The sequence below is a fragment of the Dama dama genome, chromosome 18 (genome assembly GCF_033118175.1).
Source record: "Dama dama isolate Ldn47 chromosome 18, ASM3311817v1, whole genome shotgun sequence".
In the NCBI taxonomy this organism is placed as follows: domain Eukaryota; kingdom Metazoa; phylum Chordata; class Mammalia; order Artiodactyla; family Cervidae; genus Dama; species Dama dama.
The window spans coordinates 100124506-100142485 of NC_083698.1; the positions used below are offsets into that span (position 1 = coordinate 100124506).

Genomic DNA, 17980 nt, shown 5'->3' on the forward strand with positions numbered 1-17980 from the left:
CAAGATGCCTGATATGGGTTGAATTGCATCCCTCAAAATTCATTTGCTGAACTACTAACCCCAGTAGCACAGAATGTGAACTTAATTAGAGATAGATCATTGCCAACGTCATTAGTTAAGATGAGGTTATACTGCAGTAGGCTGAGCCCCATCCTACACAGTTATGTAATTGTAACATGGAAAAGTTCAATGCACACACACATACACAGGTAGATATTATATAGCTGAATATTCAACCCTGTATTTTCATTGGAAGAACTGATGCTGAAGCTGAAGCTCTGTTACTTTGGCCACCTGATGTGAGGAGCCAACTCATTGTAAAAGACTCTGATGCTGGGAAAGACCAAGGGCAAGAGGAGAAGGGAGTGACTGAGGATGAGATGGTTGGATGGCATCACCCACTCAATGGACATGAATTTGAGCCAATTCAGGGAGATGGTGAAGGACAGGGAAGCCTGGCGTGCTATAGTCCATCAGGTTTCAAAGAGTCTGACACGACTGAGAAATTAACATTTTTTTGTCTTCTAACTGTTTACATACAGCAGTCTTTGCAGGATGTGGACAAACAGGTACAGAAGACAATTTAGGGCATTCAGGATGGAAGGGTCATTGTATGAATGAGCATGTTGTGTTCCAGGACTAGAGAGGGTAGCAGAGCAAAGATGTGAACTGAGAGGCAACGGTACATACTGGGGAGGGTGGGGTTTCATGCCTAGGGTGGTATTGGTGACCGTTGCTCATTTTTTTGGACCTATGCTATTATCTTAATATACTGCACATTCCTTCATAAAGTATCAACCATTAACCTTGTATAGAAAATAGTCATGTTGTAGAGCCAGGAGTATGGTGTATTTCCTCAAGTTGAAAATGTCTTTCCTCTTTCTGAGGTTAGAAGTATGTTCTCTCTCCATTGCTCTCTAGACTTCACAAGGAACAAAAGTTCAGAGCTACATGTTGGGGAATCACTCCAGTGCCACTGAATTCTATCTCCTTGGCTTCTCTGGATCTAGAGAACTACGCCATATCCTCTTTGCTACCTTCTTCTTCTTCTACTTAGTGACATTAATGGGTAACACAGTCATCATTGTGATTGTCTGCCTGGATAAACATCTGCAGTCTCCCATGTATTTCTTCCTTGGTCATCTCTCTGCCTTGGAGATCCTGGTGACCACCATTATCATCCCCGTGATGCTCTGGGGGCTGCTGCTCCCTGGGATGCAGACAATATCTCTGGTTGCATGTGTCGCCCAGCTCTTCCTGTACCTTGCTCTGGGGACCACAGAGTTTGCACTGTTGGGGGCGATGGCTGTGGACCGGTACGTGGCTGTCTGTAACCCCTTGAGATACAACGTCATTATGAACAGCCGCACCTGCAACTTTGTGGTAATTGTGTCGTGGTTGTTTGGGTTCCTTTTTCAAATTTGGCCAGTTCATGCCACATTTCAGCTTTCCTACTGCAAATCGAATGTGGTGGACAATTTTTTCTGTGACCGAGGGCAATTGCTCAAACTATCTTGCGATAATACTCTTTTCATGGAATTCATCCTCTTCTTAATGGCTGTTTTTGTTCTTTTTGGTTCTTTGATCCCTACAATTGTCTCCTACACCTACATCATCTCCACCATCCTCAAGATCCCCTCGGCCTCTGGCCGCAGGAAAGCCTTCTCCACATGTGCCTCCCACTTCACCTGTGTCGTGATTGGTTACGGCAGCTGCTTGTTCCTCTACGTGAAGCCCAAGCAGACACAGGCCGCGGATTACAACAGGGTTGTTTCCCTGATGGTTTCCGTGGTCACTCCTTTCCTCAATCCTTTCATATTCATTCTCCGGAATGATAAAGTTATTGAAGCACTTCGGGACAGAGTGAAACAATGCTGTCATCAATTCAGGAACTAGTCTTGCCCTAAAGCTTTTTATATGAATTCTAGAATGGTCTGAAAAACACTTTGAACTGGAGCCTAATCATCATCAAATAATCTGTGTGCAACAGAACTCTTTCACATTATGGCCATGGTGTTTATCATTATAGATTGTTATTTAAAAATTCACTTTATTTTATATATATATGTTTCACTTATGACGCACTGCAAAATGAAATGTTTTAAAATTAAATGTAATAATAATACATGTGATATTTAGCTTTCCGAAGAAGACAGTATCAGAAATATATTCTCTGGCTCCAGAATTGAATAACTTCTTGATTCCAGGTTCTTGAATCATCTTCTCATAGATTGTCCTTAGCTTTATATCCTCTGACTGTGTGAAGCTCCCTATTCCTTCTCTGGCTCCAGCATATTCTCTTGTTTTCCTATCCCAAAGTGCTGTGGCCTTAATACGTCTCTGTACATTTTATTGGCTGGCTCTGAACTCAGTGCACAGTCTGACACCTGTACAGTTTCAGGGGTGGTCGTTGTTTAGGTGCAGACATGCCTCTCTAATCTGTGGACCTTCTCAGGGTGTGGGAGGAAGGGCTGAGCAAGGAGTTCTCCCACCTGCTGGCCCCCAGGTTGTGCTGCCCGCCAGGAGGGGGCTGGGTCCGCAGAGCTGCTGTGCCCCAGCTAGAACAGAGTGGAGCGCTGGCCTTGCCGGGTGGCTGGGCTGAGGGAATTTGAAAAGATGGTAATGATAACCCTATATGCAAAACAGAAAAAGAGACACAGATGTACAGAACAGACTTTTGGACTCTGTGGGAGAAGGCGAGGGAGAGATGTTCTGAGAGAATAGCATTGAAACAAGGATACATTCAAGGGTGAAACAGATCACCAGCCCAGGTTGGTTGCATGAGACAAGTGCTCAGGGCTGGTGCACTGGGAAGACCCAGAGGGATGGGATGGGGAGGGAGGTGGGAGGGGGGATCGGGATGGGGAACACATTTAAATACATGGCTGATTCATGTCAATTTATGGCAAAAACCACTACAATATTGTAAAGTAATCAGCCTCCAACTAATAAAAATAAATGAAAAAAAAAAAAAGAGTAAGAGTGGAGGAAGAGGCAGCCTTTGCCCCCTCCCTGTATTTCTCACATTCTGCCATCCCTTCAAGGTCCCTGCTTCCTGTCCCTTCATTTGTTCATCCTCTCCTGGCCGCTTTCCCTCCTGATTCCTCTCTATAGTTCTCTTTCTGTGGTTCCAGGTCTTTGATTCATCTCTGGGGCCTTCTTTTCCTTTCCCCTCACAGACCCCGAGTTTACCACACTAGTATCCAGCTTTCCACAGAGATGTCTCATGCCTCCCTTATAGCATTGGCAACCTCACCACACCCCTAATCAGCACCCCCTACCCCAGTCCGAATCCACCTTCCCATTTCTTATCTCATTAGCACAATGTTATCAGCATCTTTGTTAGTGTCTTTGTAATAACAACATATTGATGACAATGAGATAGCTAGGTGACTGGTTAAATAAATTCTGTTTCATCTGTATAATAAAATATTTTGTTGTTCAGTTGCTCAGTCATGTCCGACTCTTTGTGACCTCATGGGCTGCAGCACACCAGGTTTCACTATCTCCTGGAATTTGCAAAGCTCCTGTCCATTGTGTTGATGATGCCATCCAACCATCTCATCCTCTGTCGTCCCCTTCTCCTCCTGCCTTCAATCTTTGCCAGCATCAGGGTCTCTTTCAATGAGTCAGCTCTTCACATCAGGTGACCAAAGTATTGGAGTTTCAGCTTCAACATCAGTCCTTCCAATAAATATTCAGGACTGATTTCCTTTAGGATTGATTGGTTTGTTCTCCTTGCTGTTCAAGGGACTCCCAAGAGTCTTCTCCAGCACCACAATTTAAAAGCATCAATTCTTTAGCCTTCTTTATGGGCCAGTTCTCACATCCGTACATGACTATTGGAAAAGCCATAGCTTTGACTATATGAACATTTGTCAGCAAAGTGATGTCTCTGCTTTTTAGTATGCTGTCTAGATTTCTCATGCTTTCCTTCCAAGGATCAAGTGTCTTTTAGTTTCATGGCTGCAGCCACCATCTGCAGTGATTTTGGAGCCCAAGATTATTTTATATTAATCTATAAAAAATGTGAGACAGAATTTTTCCTGTGTGATCCTGGTGATGCTGAGATAAAGAGCTTCTTCTACACCAAGTTCCCAGCATTTGGAAGTCAAGAACTTCTTCACTTCAGAAGATAAAAGTAACAAAAAACGATGTTTTTGCACTTGATTTCTGACGAGGGAAGGGACATGGTTAACTGGTTGAAAGAATTGCATCAGAGTCTCTCGAGAGAAATTCTGAGTGATTTTGTGCTGGAGGTATTAGTAGAAGCTGAGTTAACGTATATGCCATCTAAGAAGGAGATAATTGCTTTAATTCCTTACAAAGTTTTCAAAGTGAGAAAATAATTAATTAGTCCCTGTGAGTCAGTGCAGAGAAACTTTTCAGCTGGAGAAAAATATTTTTCCTGGTTTAGAATGCCGCGCAACAGTTACAGATGCTCAAAAATGGAGAAATCTCCCCCTCCTGACTAGTAGCTTTTGGAGAAGATCCTAAATTAGGGATTAAACAGCTCTGTGTTGTCTAGAGATTAACATTCATAAATTATGTCCCTATCATATACTTATTGTGTGCACACGTGCCAGTGCATTCATGCACATGCCTGAGTTTAACCCACCTCTCCATCTCCTGTGCAAAACCAGCCTCCTTGGGTCAGAGCCTAACCGTGCACTCTGATATTTGTGTTAGAAATGTGAGCGATGCCACTTCTCCAGTTACAGTGTCAGCAGTTTCCTTGTAGTATTGAGGGTCAACTTATAAGTATTTATAGCTTCCCTGGTGGCTCAGAGGGTAAAGCGTCTGCCTGCAATGCAGGAGACCTGGGTTCGATCCCTGGGTCGGGAAGATCCCCTGGAGAAGGAAATGGCAACCCACTCCAGTATTCTTGCCTGTAAAATCCCATGGACGGAGGAGCCTGGTAGGCCATAGCCCATGGGGTCGCGAAGAGTCGGACATGACTGAGCGACTTTGCTTGCTTGCTTATAAATATTTATCTTCTTACTTTTTTGATTTTGACCCTTTCCACACTCAATGTCAGCAGGTATTTTTAAGCTCTTCATGCATGCCTCCTCTCTGCCTGACTCCCTAATTTCCAGAGGGAGCTCAGAGTAGGCACCTCCCCTAAATCTGCCCCTTTTCAGCCATTCCAGTCCTCCAAACCAAAGCACAACTCTAGTTTGTTCTCTCCCTTGTTCCAGATAGGAGCACATTCACTCTATGTGAGTGCCCTAGTAACTCCTTTGTTCCCTAACAAGTCCAGGGCCAGAAGATAGAGAATGAAGCACCAGGGAGGGTCAATAGTCATGAAAATGAAACAGCTGACCCCTCACCCGGGATGCTACAGTTAAGTTCCAGGGAGGAGAATAATAATTCTTTCTGTTTAATATGGTCAGCTGACCACTTCCACTCAGTCTCCCAGTCATACTAAAAGGCAATGTAGGAATCAAAAATTGTTAATTAACAAGGACAAAGAGAATGGGGAAAGGGTTACAATGGATAATATTTTACAGTTTTTTAATATGGAAAGCAAAAATAAGTGTTTCCAAGGTAATACGACTGAGATACAAACTAAATTCTGCAACGGGGAAAGCAAGAAGAAACAGGTCGATTCACCCAACAGAACTGGTCAGTCAGCACATAGAGGCCTCAGCTGCCAAGGATTGTGAGAGCGAGAGCTTATAAATAGGCGTATTGCTTAAAAGCTTGTGTAAATAGCAGCCAGGCACTGCAGGTCCCTTGCATTTTCTGTGTAGGCAAGGAAATACCTGTTCCACAAGTAGAGTGACCCTTCATCCCACTTTATCCTGGACTTTCCCATTTTAAAAACTGAAGGTCCCATATCCCAGAAACTCAGTCAACTGTGAAGCCAGGATGGTTGGTCACATTATCTATATCCAGCTGACCTACCAAAGCAGTTGGAAGAATCAAGAGAACGAAAAACAGAAGAAAAAAAATTCGAGGCAAATGAAGATCAGTTAGGGAAGAAAAACAATTTTAAAAATCCTATGATACATATCCTTTTAAAATTAGAACATGTTTTGACCTGAAGAAGAGGATGTGGTGTGAAGAAAATCACAAAATAAAGGAAAATGCTCCTAGAATATAATATTAGGACTAGTAAAAAGAAATTCATAAATAGGCTGAAGAAGAAAATAAAAATGCCCAAAACATATAAAAAATAGGCTACAATTTGGAAAATCAGAAAGGTAAGCAGCTTAAAAGATTAATTCAGGAGTCCCATATCTGAAGATAAAAGTTCTACGAAGATAGAACAAGGGAAGCATAAATGAGTGAATTACAAAAGAAAGTGTAAGTAAATCTCCCAGTTCTGAAGCATTTGTCTCTGCAGTTTGAAGAAGTCTCTAAATGCAGAGCACTGTGAACATATGAACGAAAACCTGCACAAAGGCACCTAGCATCCAAGGGGGCAGCTAGAATACTGCAGCGTCAAGATTCCATGGCATGGATACAGTGACTGATAAGATTTTGTATAGAATTTTGAAGATTTAAGTGAGAAGATACTTAAAAGCCAGTCCATGTAACTCAGGGCTTCCCTTGTGGCTCAGATGGTAAAGAATCTGCCTGCAATGCAGGAGAGCTGGGTTCAATCCCTGATTTGGGAAGATACCTTGAAAAAGGGAAAGGCTACCCACTCCAGTATTCTTGCCTGGAAAATTCCATGGACAGAGGAATCTGGCAGGCTACAGTCCACGGGGTCACAAAGAGTCGGACATGACTGAGCGACTAAAACTTTCAGTTTTTTCCTGTTCCATGTGACTCAAAAGGGTAGAAGTTGGACAGAGGTAGATGTTACATTAAGTTAGTTTAAGGCTTGACATAAAGTTAAAGAGTTCAATAATTAAAGCTCCCTTCCACAGACATGTGTTCATCCCTAGAAATGGAAAAGCTGTGTTCCAATTTTCACCTATTAATAATGTTACAGGGAAGAGTCTTTCAATAGGGAATCTCCCCATTGCCTTCTCGTTTGTGAGTTTTTAAAAATTTATTTATTTTAACTGGAGGCAAATTACTTTACCATATTGTAGTGGGTTTTGCCATACACGACATGAATCAGCCATGGGTTTGTGAGTTTTGAGTTTGTCACATCACTCTTACATTTGGGAAAGTTATCCCTACATACGTCTCTGATGTACATCCCAGGACAAATAGACAAAAAGTAAGAATAAGAAGCCCTAACATACTCACTAAGGAAGAATTTAAGAATATATATGTAGACATCACACACTTTTTCCATGGAAAAACCCAAATGACCATTTTGACCCATACAATATGTCTTATTCTCAAAATTCCTTTAAAAGACACATGAATCTTTAAAGCAAAAATCATGATCTGTGTATAGCTCCTGTAGATCTAGTATATGTGATAACAATACCATGATAGATAGGGGCATAAATGTAATTGTACTTTTACAAAGCTTTACATTTTTATGCTAAGTGGTGTGATATTAATTCCTGATTGTTGTTGTTCAGTCACTAAGTCATGTGTGACTCTTTGCAAACCCATGGACTTTTCTTCACTATTTCCTGGAGTCTGCTTAAATTCATGTGCATTGAGTGGGTGATGTTATCCAACCATCTCATCGTCTGCCAGCCCCTTCTCCTCCTGCTTTCAATCTTTTCGAGCATCAGTGTCTTTCCCAATGAGTTGGCTCTTTGCATAAGGTGGCCAAAGTATTGGGGCTTCAGCTTCAGCGTCAGTCCTACCAATAATATTCAGAGTTGACTTCCTTTAGGATTGATTGGTTTGAACTCCTTGCTGTCCAGGGAACTTTCAAGAGCCTTCTCCAGCACCACAATTTGAAAACATCTGTTCTTTGGCGCTCAGCTTTCTTTATGGTCCAACTCTCACATCCGTACATGACTACTGGAAAAACCATAGCTTTAACTCTATGGACCTTTGTTGGTAATATGATGTCTCTGCTCTTTAATATGCTGTCAAGGTTTGTTATTGCTTGCCTTCCAAGGAAATAGGACCTTTTAATTTCATGACTTCAGTCACCATCCACAGTAATTTTGGAGTTCAAGAAAATAAAATCTGTCACTGTTTCCACTTTTCCCCCTCCTACTTGCCATGAAGTGAGGGATTGGATGCCATGATCTTAATTTTTTGAATGTAGAGTTTTAAGCCAGTTGTTTCACTCTCCTCTTTTACCTTCATCAAGAGATTCTTTAGTTCCTCTTCACTTACTGCAATTAGAGTGGTATCATCTGCATATCCGAGGTTGTTGATGTTTTTCCTGGCAATAAGTCCTAGTAGACTGTGATAATTTAAGAGTGCATATTATAATCCCAGATAGCAACACTAAAGTAATCAAAAAAGTTATGTATAAAATGCCAAAAGAAATTATACTAGAAAAGATAAATATTTAATTAATCCAGAAAAGGAAGAATAGAAGAAAAGAAATGTACTAGGAGAAAATAAAAAGATAGGAAAATGGTACACTTAAAAAATAAAAAATCATATTCTATGTAAATGGACTAAATGCTAAACAAAATTGTCAGGCCAGCTCTTGATGTCTATCCTTGACTCACTTGAAATATAAAGATAGATTGAAATAAGAATGACAGGTAGAGTTATAACATGAAAACAAGAAGCTAAAGAAACCTGGCAGTGTTCTATAATACTAGAAACCATAGACTTAAGAGAAGAAATATTATCAGATGTAGAGAGTCTACCCAGATACTCCCAGACAATCTCCCCATTTAAAAAAACCTTAACTTAATCACAGCTTTAATGTCCTTTTTGCTGTATAACATTCACAGGTTCTGGCAATTAGAGTGTAGATTTTTTGGGACAGGGTGATCAGGCATTATTTAGCTACCACAACTTGTAATTACAAATTTTCCTGCAAAGAAACTCTTGTAATCAAATTCTCCAAATATTTCAGGGGGAAACATAGGCATACTTCAGAGACATTACAGGTATGGCTCCAGACCACTGCAATAAAGTGAATAATGCAGTAAAATAAGTGAATTTTTAAATTTTTACTTTTAATTTTTAAAAAAAATTTTCCAGTGCCTATGTTGTGTTTAGGCTATGTTATCTGCTAAGTGTGCAATAGCATTATGTGTAAAACAGTAATGTACTTACCTTAATTAAAAATACCTTATTGCTAAAATATTCTGAACATCATCAAACAAGGCAGAGTTGCCACGTTCTATTTGTAAGAAACTCAATTATCTGCAAGGCACAGTAAAACAAAGCACATTATAATGAAGTGTGCCTATAATGCCGTATTTTCCCATAAGATAGAAAGAGGTAAAGAATCCATCTGCTAATGCAGGAGATCAGGAAACACGTGTTCAAACCCTTGGTCAGGAAGATGCCCTTGAGAAGGGAATGGCTACTCACTGCAATACTCTTGTCTGGAGAATTCCATGAACAGAGGAGCTTGGTGGGCTATAGTCCATGGGGTTGCAAAGAGTCAGATGTGAATTAGCAACTGAGCATGCACAGAAAAAGGAGACACATTTCCCAATTCACTTTATAATAACCAAAATGACCTTGATACCAAAACCTGAGAGAGATCTTATAAGAACAGAAAACTGCAGGCTGATATATTTCATAAAGATAGAAGTAAAAATCCTGAATAAAAAGGTAGCAAATAGAATTCAACAGTATATAAAGGAGATAGTGTATTCCAGAATTCACTCATAATCTTTCCTAGTCAATTTCTTTCCAGGACCAAGGCAGTCACTTTGGGGATTTCTGAAAACATGGATTATGATTATTTTTGACCTACTTTAGAGCATTTATAGTGGAGTCATAAAGTTGGAGAAGGGAAAGGCTAGCATTCCAGTATTCTGGACTGGAGAATTCCATGGACCATATAGTCCATGGGGTCGCAAAGAGCTGGACACGACTGAGTACTTTTCCCTTCACCTCACAAAGTATCCAGTCTTTGGCGTGTCTGGCTCCTTTCATTCCGTGTAGTGTAGGTGAGGATTGCCCACGCTGTGTATCTCAGTAGTTCGTTACTTTTCATTGCTGAGTAGTATTTCCTCACATGACTATGCAGCTGACTCTCATTATTTGTGTGGTTATGTCTTTCAAGTTTCTGGGAACACTGAATACTAAGTCACTGCTGTAGGAGAAATGTTCCTGGAAACATTTACCACAAGATTTTCGTCGACTGATGGGCACATAGCCTTGTTTTATGTTTGTTGGTATTCAAACACACCTTACTTGGTAAATATTATTTATCCATTAATATGGACACAGAGCCAACCTCTGTAACTCATGCCTGAAAGAAGTTGTTGTTTAGTTGCTCTGTCATGTGCAACTCTTATGTGACCCCATGGACTGTATCCTGCCAGGCTCCTCTTTCCATGGGATTCTCCAGGCAAGAATACTGGAGTGGGTTGCTGTTTCCTTCTCCAGGGGATCTTTCTGACCCAGGGATGGGACCCGCATCTCCTGCGTTGGTAGGCAGATTCTTTACTACTGAACCAGCAGGGAAGCCCAAAAGTAGTTTGCCTAACACATTTCTCTGTGTGTGTGTGTGTTTATTTTTAGTTTTGGTTGTGCTGGGTCTTTGTTGCTGGGCGCCAGCTTTCTCTAGTTGCGGTGAGCAGGCTTCTCATTGCCCTGGCTTCTCCTGTAGTGGAGCACAGGCTCTCGGCTGGAGGCCTCACTATTTGTGGCTCAGGAGCTTAGTTGCTCTGCTGCATGTGGACTCTTCCCAGACCAGTGATAGAATCCGTGTCCTCTCCATTGGCAGGCAGATTCTTATCCACTAAGTCCCTGGTATATGTATTTTGGGTAAAAAATCTTGTTTAATGCTTATCTAAGCTCATTTTCTCTGTAAGTAACTTAACATCTTTCTTACACTTAGCAACAGTAGGTAGGCACCTCAGCACTCTGCTTGGGAGTCGTCTTTAAGAGCAAAATCACCAATAAAATGCCAAAAACATGCTGCTAATTAGACAGCAAAGAAGCCATTGTTTACATTGTAGGAGTTCCAACAAGATGGGAATTTTGCCAATTTCCACTTTAGTTGAGAACATGTGCTCCATTGAAAGCTCTTGGAAATATTGATTTTGGAGCTACACGTAAGTTTTCATGAGTAGATGAATCCACAGATACAGAATGTGTGAGTAATGAGGATTGACTATACCATTCTCTTGCTGATGGACATTTGTTTTGTGTCACTTGATGTAATGAAGATTATGCTATGAAGATTAAAATAAACATCTCAGTGAGGACATATTTTTTCATTTCTTGGATAGATAACTGGGAGCAGAATTGCTGAGTCATAGAGGAGGTGTATACTTAGTTTTAAGAAACTGACAACATCTTTCCTAATGAGTTTTGCTAGTATCCACTCCTTCCTACTTCTGAGTATCTGTTGGGCTCCCGTGGCCTTAACACTGGAGGGACATCTGGAGTAAATGAAGTGGGCCCTGAATTAGGGAAGTTGGTTTTGCAACAAGGGTTCTGAGAGAAGAGTGTAGTTTCCTTGGATTCCCTCCTTTGCCAGCAGCCTTGCCTCATGCATCTCCAGCTGTCATGACAGGAGCCAACGTGATCCGAGCTCAGAGGCTAAGAGGCAGATGCTGGGTCAAGGGTGTCCTGGGCAGCTGGCAGTGCAGTTCCCATGGGGGTGAGAACTTCTGGGATGTGTCTTTATTTCATGATGTAAATACTGGCTCCTCATATGTTAGTATCACTACTAAGAATTGCACACAATGAACATGGTAATAAAAATTTCCCACATCTTCCTATGGAAATCTGTATGGCTGGCCCACATATGATCTCATTTCAAGAGATGTAAATTGATCCAATGTTTTGAAGGGTGCTTAGATAATAGCTAAGAAATGTAGCATAATTTAGGGAACTATTGCTGTACAAAGGTACATGCCTACAGGTAAAGGTATTTATTGCAGCATCATCTTACTCATGAAAAACTGGAGAAGATGCAATATTCTTAAGCAGGGTCCTCAATAAATAAATGGTGGTAATTTTCATAAGGTGAGTATTTATTTAGTAATAATATGATGTAAGAGATATATGAGTGCTAATATGGAAGGGTTTAATACACCCACACACAAACATACAACAAAGAAAGTAGCAAGACATTATTTCAACTAAACAAGCAAGTAAAAGCCCATAGAGAGATATGCATGTATATGATAGAAAATTTCTCTTTGGATTTAATAGAAAGCTAATCATAGTATTCAAACATATGAGACAGATCAGGAGAATCCAGGATTGGTGAGAGGGACATTTGTATTTTGTTTTCTATTCCTCTATAAATTTTTTTAACCAGGAGTTTTTTTTTTTTTTTTACTTTTTATTTTGTATTGATCAAGGAGGAAGGCTTTCTTATCTCTCCTTGCTATTTTTTGGAACTCTGCATTCAAATGCGTATATTTTTTCTTTTCTCCTTTGCCCTTTGCTTCTCTTCTTAGGTATTTGTAAGGCTTCCTCAGACAACCGTTTTGCCTTTTTGCATTTCTTTTTCTTGGGGAAGGTCTTGATAACTGCCTCCTGTACAATGTCATGAACCTATATCCATAGTTCATGGGGCACTCTGCCTATCAGATCTAATCCCTTGAATCTATTTGTCACTTCCACTGCATAATCATAAGGGATTTGATTTAGGTCATACCTGAATGGTCTAGTGGTTTTCCCCGCTTTTTTCAATTTAAGTCTGAATTTGGCAATAAGGAGTTCATGATCTGAGCCAGAGTCAGCTCCTGGTCTTGTTTTTGCTGACTGTATAGAGCTTCTCCATCTTTGGCTGCAAAGAATGTAATATATCTGATTTTGGTATTGACCATCCAGTAATGTCCACGAGTAGAGTCTTCTCTTGTGTTGTTGGCAGAGGGTGATTGCTATGACCAGTGCGTTCTCTTGGCAAAAGAGATCGCTTCAAGAAAATTAGAGATACCAAGGGAACATTTTATGCAAAGATGGGCACAATAAAGGACGGAAATGGTATGGACCTAACAGAAGCATAAGATATTAAGAAGAGGTGGCAAGAATACACAGAAGAAGCATACAAAAAGATCTTCATAACCCAGATAACCAGGATGGTGTAATCGCTCACCTAGAGCCAGATATCCTGACATGCGAAGTCAAGTGGGCCTTGGAGGTGATGGAGTTCCAGCTGAGCTATTTCTATCGTAAAAGATGATGCTCTGAAAGTCCTACATGCAATATGCATGCAAATTTGGAAAACTCAACAGTGGCCACAGGACTGGAAAAGGTCAGTTTTCATTCTAATCTCAAAGAAGGGCAATGCCAAAGAATGCTCAAACTGCTGCACAATTGCACTCATCTCACATACTAGAAAAGTAGTGCTCACAATTCTGAAAGCCAGGCTTCAACAGTACCTGAACCATGAACATCCAGATGTTCAAGATGGATTTAGAAAAGACAGAGGAACCAGAGATCAAATTGCCAACATCCGTTAGATCATCAAAAAAGCAATGGAGTTCCAGAAAAACATCTATTTCTGCTTTATTGACTATGCCAAAGCCTTTGACTGTGTGGATCATCACAAACTGTGGAAAATTCTGAAAGAGATGGGGATACCAGACCACCTGACCTGTCTACTGAGAAATCTGTATGCAGGTCAGGAAGCAACAGTTAGAACCAGACATGGAAAAACAGATTGGTTCCAAATTAGGAAAGGAATATGTCAAGGCTGTATATTGTCACCCTGCTTATTTAACTTCTAAGCAGAGTACATCGTGAGAAATACTGGACTGGATGAAGCACAAGCTAGAATCAAGACTGCCGGGAGAAGTATCAATAACCTCAGATATGCAGATGACACCACCTTTATGGCAGAAAGCAAAGAAGCACTAAAGAACCTCTTGATGAAAGTGAAAGAGAAGAGTGAAAAAGCTGGCTTAAAACTCAACATTCAGAAAAGTAAGATCATGGTATCCAGTGCTATCACTTCATGGCAAATAGATGGAGAACAGTGGAAACAGTGGCTGCCTTTATTCTTGGGGGCTCCAAAATCACTGCAGATGGTGACTGCAGCCATGAATTTAAAGATGCTCCTTGGAAGGAAAGCTATGATCAATCTAGACAGAATATTAAAAAACAGAGACATAACTTTGCCAACAAAGGTCCATCTAGTCAAAGTTATGGTTTTTCCAGTAGTCATGTATGAATCTGAGAGTTGGACTATAAAGAATACTGAGTGCTGAAGAATTGATGGTTTTGAACTGTGGTGTTGGAGAAGACTTTTGAGAGTCCCTTAGAGTGCAAGGAGATCCAACCAGTCCATCCTAAAGGAAATCAGTCCTGAATATTCATTGGAAGGGCTGATGATGAAGCTGAAACTCCAATACTTTGACCACCTGATGTGAAAAACTGACTCACTGGAAAAAACCCTGATGCTGGGAAAGATTGAAGGTGGGAGGAGAAGCAGACAATAGAGGATGAAATGTTTGGATGGCGTCACCAACTCTATCGATATGAGTTTGAGTAGGCTCCAGGAGTTGGTGATGGACAGGGAGGCCTGGCGTGCTGCAGTCCATGGGGTCGGAAAGAGTCGGATATGACTGAGCAACTGAACTGAACTGACTTTGTATTGAGGTATAGTCAATTAACAATGTTGTGATAGTTTCAGGTAACAGTGAAGGGGCTCAGCCATATATATGCATGTATCCATTCTCCCCCAAACTCCCTTCCCATCCGGGCTGCTACATAACACTGAGCAGAGTCCATGTGCTATACCGTCGGTCCTTGTTGGTTACCTATTTTAAATACAGCAGTGTGTACCCATCCATCCCCAACTCCCTAACTATCCCTTCCCACATCCTCCCCCCAGAAACCGTAAGTTCATTCTCTTAAGTCAGTGAGTCTCTTTCTGTTTTGTAAGTAAGTTCATTTATATAATAATTTCTTTTTAGATTCCACATATAAGAGGTGTCATACAATAGTTCTCCTTCTCTAACTTACTTCACTTAGTATGATGTTCCAGGTCTGTAGACGTTGCTACAAAGTTCATTCTTTTTAATGGCTGAGCAATATACTATTGTAGTGTACCACATATACCATTGTATATATGTAGCACATCTTTTTTTTATGCATTTCTCGGTTGATGGACATTTAGGTTACTTCCATGTCTTGGCTATTGTAAACAGTGCTGTAATGAACGCTGGGGTACATGTATCCTATTGGATCATGTTTTTCTCTGGATATATGCCCAGAACAGGGATTGCAGGGTGATATGGTAGCTCTGTTTTTAACTTTTTAAGGAACATCCATACTGTTCTTCCGGAGAAGGCAATGGCACCCCACTCCAGTACTCTTGCCTGGAAAATCCCAGGGATGGAGGAGCCTGGTAGGCAGCAATCCATGGGGTCGCGAAGAGTTGGACACCACTGAGTGACTTCCCTTTCACTTTTCACTTTCATGCATTGGAGAAGGAAATGGCAACCCACTCCAGTGTTCTTGCCTGGAGTATCTCAGGGACGGGGGAGCCTGGTGGGCTGCGGTCTATGGGGTCGCACAGAATTGGACACAACTGAAGCGACCTAGCAGCAGCAGCAACATACTGTTCTTCATAGTGGCTGTATCAATTTACATTCCTACCATAAGTGTAGGAGGGTTCCTTTTTGCCACACCCTCACTAGCATTTATTTTTTGTGGATTTTTTGATGTTGGCCTTTCCGATTGGTGTGAGGTGATACCTCACTGTAGTTTTAATTTGCATTTCTCTAATAATTAATGATTTTAAACATCCTTTCATATGCCTCTTGGCCATGTAAATGCCTTTGGAGAAATGTCTATTTAGATCTTTTGCCCATTAGTTAGTTGGGTTGTTTGTTTTGATGGTACTAAGTACCATGAGCTGTTCTTAAATTTTGGAGACTAATCCCTTGTCAGTCACATAATTTGCAAATATTTTCTCCCAACCTGTGGATTGTCTTTTCATTTTGTTTATTATTTCCTTTGCTGTGCAAAAGCCATTGAGTTTAAGTAGGGTCCATGTGTTTATGTTTGTTTTCATTTCCATTATTCTGGGAGATTGACCTATATTTCTGTTTTTGTGCCCATATCATAGTGCTTTGATCATAGCTGTGTAGCATAGCCTGAAGTCAGGGAACTTGATTCATCCAGCTCTTTTTTTGTCTCTCAAGATTGCTTTGGTTATTCAGTGTCTTTTGTGTCTCCACACAAATTTTAAGATTTTTTTTTGTCCTAGTTCTGTGAAAAAATGCCATTGGTAATTTGATAGGAATTGGATTGACTCTGTAGATTGACTTGGGTAGTATAGTGATTTTGACAATATTGCTTCTTCCAATCCACAAGCGTGGTATATATTTCCATCTGTTTATGTCTCTTTGATTTCTTTCATCAGCATCTTAAAGTTTTCAGAGTGCAAGTCTTTTGTCTCCTTAGTTAGAACTATTCCTTTTCTGCCTTAGATATTTTATTCTTTTCAATGTGATGGAAAATGTAATTGTCTTGAATTTCTCTTTCTGATCTTTCATTTCTGGTGTATAGAAATGCAACAAATTTCTGAGTATTAATTTTCTAACCTGCAACATTAGCACATTCATTGATGAGTTCTATTAGTTTTCTGGTAGAATCTTTAGGATCTGCTATGTGTAGTATCATGTCATCTGCAAACAGTGGAAGTTTAGCTTTTCTTTTCCAATTTATATTCCCTTTACTTCTTTTAAGTTCTCTGATTGCTGTAACTAGGACTTCCAAACTGTGTTGAATACAAGTTACCAGGAGTAGTTTTAAATGGAAGCTGTTTTTAACAAGGTAAATATAAATATTTTAAATGTGATTTTGCTATTTTATTTAGCATCTCAGATGTCACTTTTACATACTATTTTTTGGGGGTCAGTTCTGTATGTTGCTTCTTCATCCGTTACCTCTCAGTTCAGACAGGTCAGGAAGGTGCCCTGGTAGCATTTCAGTTCAGTTCAGTTGCTTAGTCGTATCCCACTCTTTGTGACCCCATGGACTGCAGCATGCCAGGCCTGCCTGTCTCAGTACCTAGGGTAACATATAGCTGAACAGCACAGTTGGAATGCATGCAGGTTAGAGAGACTGGAACCAGCTGTGGCATTCACAGGCTATAGGTTGGTGTGCATGGAGGTTTCTCCCTTGTCTTTCTCTCTTCCGAGGTTCCCATAACTGTGATCAGAGAGTATGTGGTAGGTGGAGTGCAGAGATCATCTGGAAAAGATGGCATTCCCGGGGATTGGGATGAAGGAAAACTTTTGACAGAGGCTCTTTGGTGGCTGTTGGGTTTTCATATGTTTTAGAGCCATACGAGGTGTCTTCTGTTTGTGGGTCTCTAGGCTCTGCAGGGCTGAATGGAATCAGGGAGACACAGTGGAGAGCAGGGTTTGGCTGTTTTCTGACCGTTTTGATGACAACCAGGACTTGGGGTCTGAGGGAAGGCCAACTTGGTGCTGAGAAACACCTTGCCCCAGAAATTTCAAGTTTGGCCATTTAGAACTTTTCCATGTTCTAAACTTGATTAGCCTCGAGAGGAAAAGGGAAATGTTTCTTAGACTCTCCTTTCACTGCTTCTCTAGGGATTCTCTGAACTTGGGTGGTTTATTTCCTCGTTGAATAAGTCTGCTTGGGGACAGAGAGATGAAGAAAAGAAGAAGGGACAGAGAGAGAGAGACAGAGAGACATGCTGGGGCTCTCATAGCACTTTGATCATTGGGCTTTCTTTAAGCTGCTCATGTGAGGTGTTCCTCTTTCACTGAGAGTGAAGACAGCAGTTGCTTGCTCTGGCTCACAGACCGTGCTCAGCGCTCATCAAGCGGGGGGTACCCAGGGCTGATCCCAGAGCCATAGAACTTTGCAGTCCAGTTCCCTTCTCTGGAGGTGAGTAAATGCCATGGGTTCCCCTCTGGGAAAGAGTGAGTGAGAGAAGATGAGGATAAGAAGTTCTAGGCTTTGCTACCATGTAGAAGGAAGACATGTGGGATGCAAAGAGCAGACTCGGAGCTGCACGGTG

General features: G+C 41.0%; 1 protein-coding gene across 1 annotated transcript; it reads left to right on the plus strand.

The window, feature by feature from the left end:
- Positions 1-951: 951 nt before the first annotated feature.
- LOC133072911 (olfactory receptor 9A4) lies at positions 952-1896 on the plus strand. The gene has a single exon (XM_061166442.1). It carries the CDS (start codon positions 952-954, stop codon positions 1894-1896), a length of 945 nt encoding a protein of 314 aa, XP_061022425.1.
- The last annotated feature ends 16084 nt before the right edge of the window (positions 1897-17980 follow it).